A 12,733-nucleotide genomic window follows, 5' to 3' on the forward strand; every position below is an offset into this window, starting at 1 on the left:
ATTGTTTTCCTTTTCTACTACCTCAACGTACTTAAGTATCGAACGATCCATCTGGATGGCACACATATGAAAGTTTTTCACTGTATCTCTATATACAATATGTGACAATAATAAGCCAATTACTGATTACCTCCTTCATTGAAGCTAACCAAGATACTCTGTGCTTCTTGCCACTGTCAATTTGGTGTCCAGGTCCCCTACCTGTCCCTCCCTTCCATTGTCTTCTGATTAAATTGGGAAATTGGATCAGCACATGGAAATTGGCATTGCACCTTCTAGCTACAGACGCACATCAGGATAGATGGTGTAACTTCAAAACCATCCCAACTAACGTACAAGTATCTTTACTTTAGTACTAGTGGAGAATCAACATTCTTTCCTTCCTTGGGTAAACTCAACAACTGAACTGGCTTTCATATCTAGATGAGTGGAAGTTTTTACTTGGAGGAGAACATGGGGGGCTGACTCCAATCCAGTGCCAGTTAGTGATTTGACAGAGAAAGCAGCAAGGAGTGAACTATTTATCTTTGGCAGAATCGAGGTCTGAAATGATGCCATGTTTGCAATGTATCTCCTTGCTATTGCGAAAGAAAACATTTTTGTTTCTGCTGGCCACAGCTTCCTACACTCGGCTATCAAGCCTCAGTGAAACATTACAGTGGTTGATATTGTGCTGCCTCCTCTTGGAGCTTCTGCTGATCAAGCAGTTGGCATCTGGCCAAGGGGGACCAAGGTCACTCCATCATCAATCATCAAGCTGCAACCTGCAAATGATGCTTGCACAGGCTCTCGTTCAGAGGCCACGGTCCAAGTTATTAGTCACTCCTTCAGTAAAGCGTACAAGAGAATGCACTTTGCACTTAGCATCCCCAAACTACAGGTCCATTCTCAACCCACCCTGTCTCCACGACACTGACCCCAGCAATAAACGTCCATGGCAAGAAAACATGAACCATTTCCCTTATCTCGAGAGCCAATCTCTCAGCAAAGGCAGACATCGAAGGTGATATTCACCACCTTTTTCTGTGAGCCAGCACCGTCTTTGACCATCTGAGAAGTACTTGAAGACCAAGACCTCAAACCTGACATAAAATTAACACTGACACAAGAGACTGCAGATGTTGGACTCTGGAGCAACAAGCACTCTGCTGGAGGAACTCAGAGGGTCGAGCAACATCTGTTCGACCACAGATGTGCTCGACCCACAAAAATAATCGTTGCTTACATCTAAGAGGGACCTTTTTCACCCAGAGAGTGGCGAGTGCCTGTGAATGCCCCAGTGGAGAGACTGTTAGAAGCAGATTTGTTGATGAGCGCTTGAATTGTCCAGACAGAGAGGGCAATGGGACAAGTGCTGGAAGATGGGGTGAACATGGATGGGTGCCCACTGGTCAGCATGCTTGTGGAGGGCTGAGTCAACTGTTTCAATACCGAATGACTTTAAGGCTCTCCCTTAACAGGTGAGCCACAAGGCGATTGATATCTTAAGCTAGTGCATTATTTGGGAGATGGTGCATTCTGTCTGCCGGTTACACTGGTCTTCTGTGTTCTCCTTAAGAAAATGAATTCAAGGTTCTCAGTGCCATCCTGAGTGCTGCTTCTCCATTTTAAGCAGTCATGAGCCAAGAAATCCCCTGAGTCAGTGGGGATGTTACACTTTTTCAAGACATTCCTGAGCTCATAGAGCCATACAGCACAGAAATAGGCCCTTTGGCCCAACTGGTCCATACCAACCAAGATTCCCATCTGAACTGCTGCCATTTGCCTGCATCTGGCCCATATCCCTCTGAACCTTTCCTATCTATGTACCTGTCCAAGTCTCTTTTAAATGTTGTTAATGTACCCATCTCAATCCACGTGCACATTCATCTCATCTATGCCCCTTATAATGTTCCTAAGGATGGAGGGACCTTGGTTCTGGAATGGAATGGATGTAGGTGGCCAGTAAGATCAGCTCCATTTCAGCCTGTTGACGATGAGGTACAATATTGAGACAGGAAAAGTGGAGAAAAGTGGAGATGTGATGGGGCAGCCTTGCTTGACACCAGTCTGTACTGGGAGTCAGAGAATCATAGGGTACTACAGCACAGAAACAGGCCCTTTGGCCCATCTAGTCCATGCCACCCTGATCATCTACCTGCACCTGGACCATATCTCTCCAAACCCTTCCCATCCATGTACCTATCCAAACCTCTCTTAAACGTTACAATTGAACCCGCATCTACCACTTCCGCTTGAGTCTGCTGTGGCCCATTGGTTAAGATCACGGTTTACATACAACTGTAGCAGACATGGGATTGGGGCACAGTTCTAAGAGCAGCCAAATCTGAGCAGGATCCTCCAGAGCCCCACTTTGATTGGCCAGTTGGAACAGTCATGAATAGACAACTGGAGAGGAACGAATGAATTGTCTGTCTCCTCATGTTTCAGTTTGCTCTTGTTAATAAGGGATTTTGATGCTGCCAACTTTTTTGCTGCCTCATGTACTGATTTCTCGATTGACATCTCTCTACCGCTCCAACTTCAAGGCAAGGAATCCTCCCATGAAGGTTGTGTTCACTACTTCAGTTAAAGCATTCCCACTTGCTTGAATTAGAGAGGTAATCATAGGGACTTGCATTACATCAGCCAACTGTCTCCCTCTCTGCTCTTTCCCCATGACTCTGTACTTCTCAACCCTTGAACCATTCATTCAATTCCCCTTCAATAATTATCACTTAAATCTGCTTGTACTAGCAAAATACAAACTGCTGAGGAACTCAGCAGATTAGGCAGCATCAGTGGAGGGATATGAACAGTCGATGTTTTGGGTCGAGACCTTTTATCTATCCATTCCTCCCCTCAGATGCTGCTTGACCTACTGAGTTCCTCCAGCAGTTTGTTCCTTTGCTCTGGATTCCAGTGCCTGCAGTCTCTTGTGTCTCTGCTTCTACCGTCCTTTCTGGCAAAACGTTGCAGGTCACGACAACTAGTTGCGTAAGGATAAAGAAACCCTGATACGTCTGGCAACCCTTGATCCATCTGTGCCCTCTGGTTACTGAAGCAATTGTCAATGGAAACAGCTTCATAGAATTCCTATGGCTTGGAAAGAGTCATTCTGGAATTGGAATCGGAATTGGTTTATTATTGTCACTTATACCGAGGTACAGTGAAAAACTTGTCTTGCATTCTGTTCATACAGATCAATTCCTGACACAGTGCATTGATGTACTACAAGCTAAAACAATACAGAATGCAGAATAAAGTGTCATATCCTGGTACCACAATCCATTCAATTTCCCACTCTTCACTCTAATCCTGTAAATTAATTTCCCTCAAGTGCCTATCCAATCCCTTTTTGAAAGTCCTGATTCTCTTTCTTTACAGACAATGTGGTCCAGATCATAACTGAGCATAAACAGGTTTTTTTCCACATCCCCTCCCTTGTATATTTTGCTCATTGCATTAAATCTGTGTCCCCTTATCCTCTCTGCCCGTGGGAGCAACTTTCTCCTACTTGCCTCATCTGAACCAGTAATGGTCTTGCATAATTCTATCAAATCTCTGATCAGTTTTAGAGACACAAGACTGCAGATGCTTGAATCTGGAGCAATCCACTGAAGGAGCTCAATAGTTCGAGCATCATCTGTGAGGGGGAGGAATTGTCAATGTTTTGGGTCGAAACCCTAAATCAGGGCTTAGCAGTCCAGATAAAGGGTCTCGAACTGAAACATTGATGGCCCATTCCTCCCATAGATGCTGCCTGACCCACTGAATTCCTCCAGCAGCTTGTATTTTGCTCCAGATTCCAGCATCTGTGCCTACGTTGAATTCTACAACTTCAGGTAACTTAATTTATCTGTCTATGTCTGTCATCCATCTGTAAAATTAAACCAGTTTGTTTTCTCTTTACAATATTTTTATTAAATCCATGAAAAAAATAGAGTACATGCATCAAAAAAAAGGATAAAAATACTACTGAATACATTGTGTTAAATCATACTTAAGATCACAATACTCTGAATTAATAATCACATGTAATAGTTAGTTAATAAAGAAAAAAATTGGAATATTTTTATTATAAAAAAAATCTACCTCCACTACCAAAACCAAAGTTGTTTAATAAAAGACAAGGAAAAACCCTTGAAACCTAAAATTATCAGCCAATGTCTGTATTTTAGTCACCAAATCAAAGGTTTTGAAAATAATTTAAAAAAGGTCCCCACAGGGTTTGAAAGTCTAAGTTAGATTCAAGAATTAAACAACAGATCTTCTCTAGATTTAGGTATGACACAATATCCCATAACCATTGAGCATGAGAAACCAGTTTGTTTTTTATTCCTTTCTCTCTGTGGGAGCAGAGGACGTGCCCAGCCTAACTTGCCGGGCATGTTCACCTGCCCTGCATTTTGTAGCTCCTACATTCTTTTGTCCATGTTCTTCTGTTTATGTTCTCACTCTCTAACTGCTCTCATTTACTCATTGACCGGACACCTTGTTTACAGCTTCTCCCCATGGTCACCCCAGTTCTGCCCATCAGAGACACTCCCACCCCACCCTGCAGCCCAATAAGCTTCTTTTGTCTCCTTTTCTGACGAAGGTCTCCAGTCTAAAGTATTGACTCTGTTTCTCTTCCCACAGATGTTTCCTCACCTGAGTATTCCTAGTTTTTTCTCTTATTGTGTTAGGAGAGCCAGATAGGGTTTCCAAAAAATAAGATTTTCAGGTTTTCAGACTTTTACTATATCTAAAAACAACTTACTACATCTTAAAAGCATTTAAAAAGCATTTAGACAGGCACATGAATAGGCAGGGAATGGAGGGATATAGACCAAATGCAGGCAGATGGGATTAGTTTGGATTGGCATCATGGTCAGCACAGACATCGTGGGCTGAAGGGCCTATTCCTGTGCTGTACTGTTCTATGTTCAGGGTCTCAGTCTAGAATAATCTCACCCACTGAGTGTCCACAGCCCTCTTGGGTAGAGCATTTCAAAGACTCATCAGCCTCTGGGTGAAGAAGTTTCTTCTCATTTCTTTATTTTGAGACTGTGGCCCATGGTTTTAGGTACCCAGCCAAGAGAAAGATCAACTGTATCTACTTTGTCAAGGCCCTTTCAATGGTATTGTTCTAAAGTCAAGAAAGTACAGTCCTGGTCTGCTTAATCTCTCTAATCTCTCTAATCTCTCTTCACATGACAATCCCACACTCCCAGGGATCAGTCTGCTGAAGAAACAAAGGACTGCAGATGCTGGAATCTAGATGAAAACCACAATGATGCTGGAGGAACTCAGCAGGCCAGGCAGCATCTGTGGAGAAAAGCAAGCAGTAGATATTTTGGGTCAGGACCCTCAGGAAGAAGGGTCCTGAAGAAGGGTCCTGACCCGAAACATTGACCTCTTGCTTTTCTCCACAGATGCTGCCTGGCCTGCTGAGTTCATCCAGCATCATCATGTATTTCATCAGTCTGCTGAACCTTCACTGTACCCTTCCTGTGGCAATTATGTTCTTCCTTAGGTAGGGAAACCAGACCTGAACACAATGTAACCCATGTAGCCTCAACAGGGTTCCATATAAGTGGAGCAAGATGCCTTGACTTTGCACTCAAGATCTCTTACAATAAAGACCAACATATTGTTTGCCTTCCCAATTGTTTGCTGATCTTGCTTATTAGCATTCAATGATTTGTGTGCACTGATCCCCGCGTCTCTCTGAAAATTCTTTAATTCTTTTGCCATTTTTAAGATAAGATATCTTTATCAGTCACATGTACATCGAAACACACAGTGAAATGCATCTTTTGCAAGTGTCGCCACGCTTCCGGCGCCAACATAACATGCCCACATCTTCCTAACCTGTACGCCTTTGGAATGTGGGAGGAAACTGGAGCATCCGGAGGAAACCCATGCAGACACGGGGAGAACGTACAAAGCCCTTACAGACAGTGGGCAGAATTGAACCTGGGTCGCTGGCACTGTAATAGTGTTACGCTAACCGCTACACTACTGTGCCTGCCCACTTAATACATATATCACATTTCTATTATTTTTACTGAAGTTGATGGCCTCATGTTTTGCCATATTATGTTCTTTCTGTCTGCATGTCCTTACCCGTATACTTAACCGATCTACATCCTCCTGAAGGCTCTCTGCATCCTCCTCACTCGGCAGTCCACCACCTCACTTTGTAACATCCGCAAGTTTGGATACATTACATCGGAACCCCTTATCCAAGTCACTGATGTAGATAGTGACCAGGTGGAGACCCATCACAGATCCCTGCAGCAGTCCCTACTGGTCGCAGTTTCCCGAGCTGAAAATGACCCACTCATTCCTACTCTCTGCTTCTTGTTCATTCATCCACTCCAGTATATTACCCCAACTTCGTTTAATATCTCTTATCTGTGACTTGTTAAAGTCCAAATACACTACATCAGCTGGTTCACCCATATCCCTCCTGCTTGTTATTACCTCAAAAAACTCAAACAGTTTAGTTAGACATGATTTCTCTTTCATACATCTGCATTGACCCTGCCCAATTTTTGTTATTATTTTACGTGCTCTGTAACTGCTTCTTAATAATAGATTCCAGCATTTACCTTCATTGTTGATGACAGGATAACAGGTCAATAGTTTCCCATTTTCTCTCTCCCTCCTTTCTAACATATCGGCGTTACGTTTGCTACCTCCCATTTTCATTTGGGAAAATCCTCAGGATGCAGGTCATCAGGTCCTTGGGATTTATTGCCTTTTGCCGCCCATCATTTCTTTTTTACTTACAACATGATAACAGGCCCTTCCGGCCCAACGAGTCCACGCCGCCCATTTTAAACCCAAATTAACCTACCAGTACGTCTTTGGAATGTGGGAGGAAACTGGAGCACCCGGAGGAAACCCACTCAGACACAGGGGGAGAACGTACAAACTCCTTACGGACAGCGACGGGAATCGAACCCCGATCGCTGGCGCTGTAATAGCGTCGCGCTAACCGCTACGCCACCGTGCCGCCCAATACTTATTTATTACTAATGGTAATTTCTTTGAGTTCTTTATTCACTCTGGATCTTTAGTTCCACATTATTTTCAAGAGGTCTTCCTCCAGGAAAACAGACACAAAGTATTTATTTAACTTCTCTGCTGTTTCTGTATTCCCCAATATAATTTCTCCCGCCTCCGTCTGTAAGGGACCCACATTAACTATCGACAATCTTTTCCTTTTCACATATCTGTAAAAAACATGTATAATTCTCTTGCATTTTCCTACATTTTACAATTTTCTACATGTTTCTTGATCTGCTCCTAACCTTCTGTTTTCCCTTTGCTTCATAATGTATTTGTCTTTGCTGAATTTTCTCATTCAGATTAATTGCTTCTTTTGGCAACGTTAGAGACCTTTTCCTTTGAGTTTATATTATGTTTAACTTTAATTCCATTGCTGGACCACATTACTTTTTTTTGCCTTAAAGGGAAACATGTAAACCAATATGTATATTAATTCTTTGAAAAGTAATCATTATATATTTTATTATATTTCCCTTACTTACTATAGCCATAATTTGCTTTATTCAGATCCAAGAACCTGGTTTCAGATTGAATTAAACTTTGTGTGGCCTTTGTATGAAATTCTATCATATTATGATTACTGTTCCTTAAAGGTCGCTTAACTACGAAATGTTTAGTTAACCCTTTCTCATCACACAATACTAGATTTAAAATAGCCCGATAATCCAAAGAACTGCAGACACAGTTTCCTCATTAGCTCTGATTGGGAAAACCATACTAACTGAGATTCAGACTCAAGAGATTATTGGCATGGAGAATTCTAAAGATTCACAATGCTCATTCTTCCTCATTTCTGCTTTAATGGGTGGCCCCTTGTTCTGAATCAATACCCACCAATTTTCATTGACAGGAAATCTCAACACCCTTCAGAGCCTCGTAGACGTCAATGAGAGCACCTTTAATTCTTCAGAAATCAACAGTGTATAAGCCTAATTTGCTCATCCGTTCCCCAGTGTCCAGTGGAGAATGAAGATTTTGTTTCTTCAGTGCTCCATACAAAGTCGTCTACTTGCTTTATCGCAGGAATTAACCAAATGAACCAACTTTGAACTTCCCTCATGCGACTGTATCCCTCTTTGAATGAGAAGACCAAAATTGTATTCCAAATGTGGTCCCATGAGCACTATATACAGTTGCAACAAAGTGGCTGCTCGCTCAACTCCTGAAGTGCTTTTTTTCTGTTAGATATATATTGATTCCCCTTTGAAACAGGTGCTGCTAGCTCTTTTCCTTGGCACCTTATAGTTGTGCTTACGTTGCTCTGATTTCAAGTCTATGTCCCAGGTGGCAGGATTCATGCTGACAGCAACAATATTGTTCATGCATACATATTGGTTTTGCCTTATAAACAGTGGGTCCAAGATGGTAATAATATTCAGCTGTACCTCTGGCATTTAAATGAACAATCCCTGTCCATAAACCATCAGCTATTCAACATAATAGCAGTTAGTTTTTAGAACTCTTTCAATGATATAATGTATAGAGAAGCTCTTTAGCCAGAGCTGCAGAATTGAATCCATTAAGTATTGGCGAAAATAAAAACAAAAAATGCTAGAAAGTCTCAGTAGATCGGGCAGCATCTGTGGAAAGTGACATAGAGTTAAGGCTTTCCCATTGCTACGATGAAACCATGTGGTTGACAAGTCAATGAGGTCATCCATTTTCTCTTGCGGTGGTAACTAGCAGGATAGATATGGGCGAACTAATCGATGTGATGTATTTGGACTTCAACAAGTACCAGAAAAGAGATATTGGACAAACCTTGGTGTGAAATAGTGGAGTGGATTGAGGTTTGGTTAATGGACAGGAAGCAGGGATCAGGAATGAATGGGTCATTTTCACGTTGGGAAGCTGTATTATAAGTTTCTAGTTCTACTCTGTGGAGTTATCTGTGATATTGACAGTTTTTCTCTCTGCATCAGCATGGTCTGACCTGTTGGGTATTTCCTACAACTCTGCATTTCACAGAATCTTCCTTTATTTGTGTTCTCTTTCTCTCTCTCTCTCTCTCCCTCTCTCTCTCTCCCTCTCTCCCTCTCTCACTCTCACTCTCTCACTCTTGCTCTCTCTTGGTCTCGCTTTCTCTTGCTCTCTCTCTCTCTCTCTCTCTCTCTCTCTCTCTCTCTCTCTCTCACTCTCGTTCTCTCTCTCACTCGCTAACTCTGACTTCTGTCGTTAACCTATCAATCAACAACATATCACCACAGCCATCCTGGCTTCAATCTATGAAGAAATATACCCTTCATCCTATGTCTCCCCGAAACAGTTCCAGGGAATAGAGAAGTTGAAGGTTTAGGAAGCTTTGCCAGCTGCTAACAGTGGTTGCCAACAAGGTAGCACCAAAACTGGAGGACCACAGATCTCTGTGGGGCTGGAGGAAGATACAGAGAGTGGGAGGGGTGAGGCCACAGAGGGGCTTGAAAATAACAGTGAGAGTTTTAAAAGCCAGCCCTCATCAAAATGGGAGTTGGCATTGTTCAGTATGATGGTGAAAGTGATGTGATGTAACTTGGGATTTAGGAGAGTTTTACAGTGGCTGAACACTGGAAGGGAGATTCGGTTAGAGTCATTGAGTAGTACAACACAGAAACAGGCCCTTTGGCCCACTATGTCCATGCTGGCCCTACACCCATATGCACTAACCCCATTCCTCCACATTAGCGATTGAATAAAGACTTATCGCATCTGTGGCTCTGGACTCTTCAACCACAAAACTATTTAAATATTTTAATGTTTATTAAATCCAGGAGGATAATGGAACACATTAGAGTCAGACACAGGAAAAGAGTCACAGAAACTGGCACACATATCTATGCCGACCATCAAATAACTACTGATTCTAATCCCCATTGCCAGCACTTGGTCAGCAGCCTACTTTGTCTTGGTAATCCAAATGCATTCAAGTGGCATTCAGAATCTTACAGATGATAGACTTTGAAATAAATCTAGGCTGATGTGTGCTCCCTAAGAGACTATACCTCTGTGAAAGTGATCATGGATGAGTAGAGTGCAGATAACAGAGATGTTGACACAGGTAGGTAGGGTAGTGAAGAAGGCATTTGGCACACTTGTACCATCTGATTAATGCTAGTGCTACTGGATTATTGGCTGCTCCTGACATCTTCTTTCTGTTTGCCTACAGATGAGACGTGTACCACGCCAGAATGTGTATCAGCAGGTAAGCTGAAGGAATGAACTCTTACTAATCCAACTGAGCACACAATCACCCTTCCAGGAGAAACAACAGCTCACCTTTCAACTGGGAGCAACAGCCTCTGGACTGAAGGAGCAATTCCATATTTCACATTTCCAGCATTCATAAATGTATCTTCCTTTTAAGGATAATCTCATGTATTTATTAATTTTCTAGTACTTAGACCTCCTCCAGACCTTTTGCTCTACACTCTTCCCCTTAAACCGGGAACCAGTCATTCCTTTCCTCATTTAAGCTCTGCTGCCCTCCAATCTATCATAGACTTTTCGTTCTTTCCCTTCCTATCCCCTTTCTTTGCCTCTAATTTTCCCCTAGGAACATTGGCTGGATTGGGCTAATCCCAGCTCACGGTCACCGATCTAAATTTTTGCTCTGTGCCGCTCCCAATGCCAGTGTTGCCACTGCATTCTTTCTTCAAGACATGGTTGTCCATGAACTTTGACCACAGGCCATAGTGAGCAGGCGTCTTTACCTTGTAACTTCAGCGCAAAGGCCCCTGACGCTGTTTCCAAACATCTCCAATGATCAAAGAACCAGATTGAAAAAAAAATTAATTGATTGAGAAAAACATAGTTCAATAGGTTTTAAAATAGTAAATTTATCTGAAAACACATGATGCTGCTGTTAATTAATTGCAAGCACAAATATACAATGAAATAAAGAAAAGCAGCCAAATTCACCTCTTAAATTGGCGACTCCATTCAGTTGATTGGTGCTCTGAAAGATGTGTCAAGTCAAGTTTATTGTCATGTGCACCAGTACGGTGAGGTATAGGTACAATGAAAAACTTGCTTGCAGCAGCATCACAGGCACATAGATGTAGACAACACACAGAACATAAATTATACATAAATTATACAAGACAATGAAAAGAAAAAAAGACTGTGCAAAACAAAACATCAGTGCAAAACAAAACACAATCAGAGACAAGTCCATGGCAGTGCAAGAGGTAGTCCACGGTGTTCCGTTGCTGAGGTAGGGTTAGGGTTGTGCAGTTCGGTTCAAGAACCTGATGGTTGTAGGTTGATGGTTGCAAATGTGGAGCTGTGACTGGCCTATGGCTCAGAGACTGGGTACAATGAATATCCAGCCCCTCGTCTCGGGAACTTGGCATCACTCGAGATTCAATGGTGAGTCCAGGGGTGGAGTGAGAGATCTGAACTCCAGTGTTTCCAACTTCTGCAGTGCACAGCTGGAGAACAGGCTGAGAGTTGAGATGGAGGATCACCCAATGTTATATTCAATGACAGAGTGGACAGGAAGGGCCGAATGTCTTACGCCTGCTCCTGTTTATCTCGCTGCATGCTGCAGCAGCTGGTGACTCTCCACAGACCCAGCTGTTAGTGCAATCCATCCCTGTTTGTCCCCAGAGTCTTCTGCCTTATTTCAGTTTTCTTACTTCTGCAGCACTTTGCTATCGTGTCGTTAATGAATCCTGACAAAGTAGATCTGCGGATCTTTGCAATATGTTGTTAAAAACACAGTAAAACTGCCTAGAAGCTCAATGTCATTCCCTTTCTCAAACAATTTGCTGAGACTTTTTATGATACAGTGGTGCTATCTAATCTAAACGATGTTACCACTCTTTATATACACTTTTTAAATGTCAGGAGAAAGTCTCTTGATATTAAGGCTGTAAAATCTTTAAATAATCTATTTATAACCTTTGTGATGCCACAATTAATTGTATCAATTACATTTCTAAATTGAAATGGTAGCTGTAAATCACTTTAAGTTATTCTGAATGCATGACAAGTGGTAGATTAATGCAAAGTTTGTTCTATCTTATCACAGTCACTCACTGTTGAATATTCCCCCTCATTCATGACTCATATCTCTCTCCTGGCAGGGATGTTGGTTTAGGTTTACAAGGATTGGTTGGATAAGCAGAAGCTGGCCATTGAACACCTTTCCTCTATTACGTTACTGTTGATGAAAAGGCTCGTCATTTTCATGTGGAAATCACAAAGAAAAAACTACAGATGTTGGAAATCGGAAATAAAAGCAGAAAATGCTGGAAACACTCAGTAGGTCAGGCAGCATCTGTGGAGACAGAAACAAGAGTTAACATTTCTTATCAGAGACTCTTCAGCCTGAAACATATCTGATTTTCTTGTGCCTGTTTTTCTTTCTACAGATGCCACCTGACCTGCTGAGTGTTCCCAGAGCTTTCTGTAGATTACATACCACAATGTGGAATTCTAGGAGTGTTACAATACCAATGTCCATTGAGACTTCATTCCGTTCTCCTACATAGTCCTGCAAATTATTCTCTCCCTTTATCCATGCAATTTTGTTTCAAAGGCATTAGTTGCTTCTCTATCCCCTATCTTTACTGTGAACTCCAGATAATAACTGTGCTGTGAGTGAAGAGGTTTCTCCTCATTCCCCACACCACCCCAATCCCCATATCTTTTGCCTAAAATTCTAAGCAGGTGTCCCCTGGAACAATGTTAATGGGATCAGAATCCCTCTACA

At 42.2% G+C, this 12,733-nt stretch overlaps 1 protein-coding gene across 1 annotated transcript in view; it reads left to right on the forward strand.

Moving 5' to 3' along the window:
• The window catches only part of LOC127571382 (neprilysin-like), a 222,825-nt gene that overhangs the window by 14,127 nt on the left and 195,965 nt on the right, over positions 1 to 12,733 (forward strand). Inside the window, 1 exon segment of the mRNA XM_052017696.1 lies at positions 10,184 to 10,219. Coding sequence (XP_051873656.1) covers positions 10,184 to 10,219 — 36 coding nt within the window.

The sequence above is a fragment of the Pristis pectinata genome, chromosome 6, assembly GCF_009764475.1.
Source record: "Pristis pectinata isolate sPriPec2 chromosome 6, sPriPec2.1.pri, whole genome shotgun sequence".
In the NCBI taxonomy this organism is placed as follows: Eukaryota; Metazoa; Chordata; class Chondrichthyes; order Rhinopristiformes; family Pristidae; genus Pristis; species Pristis pectinata.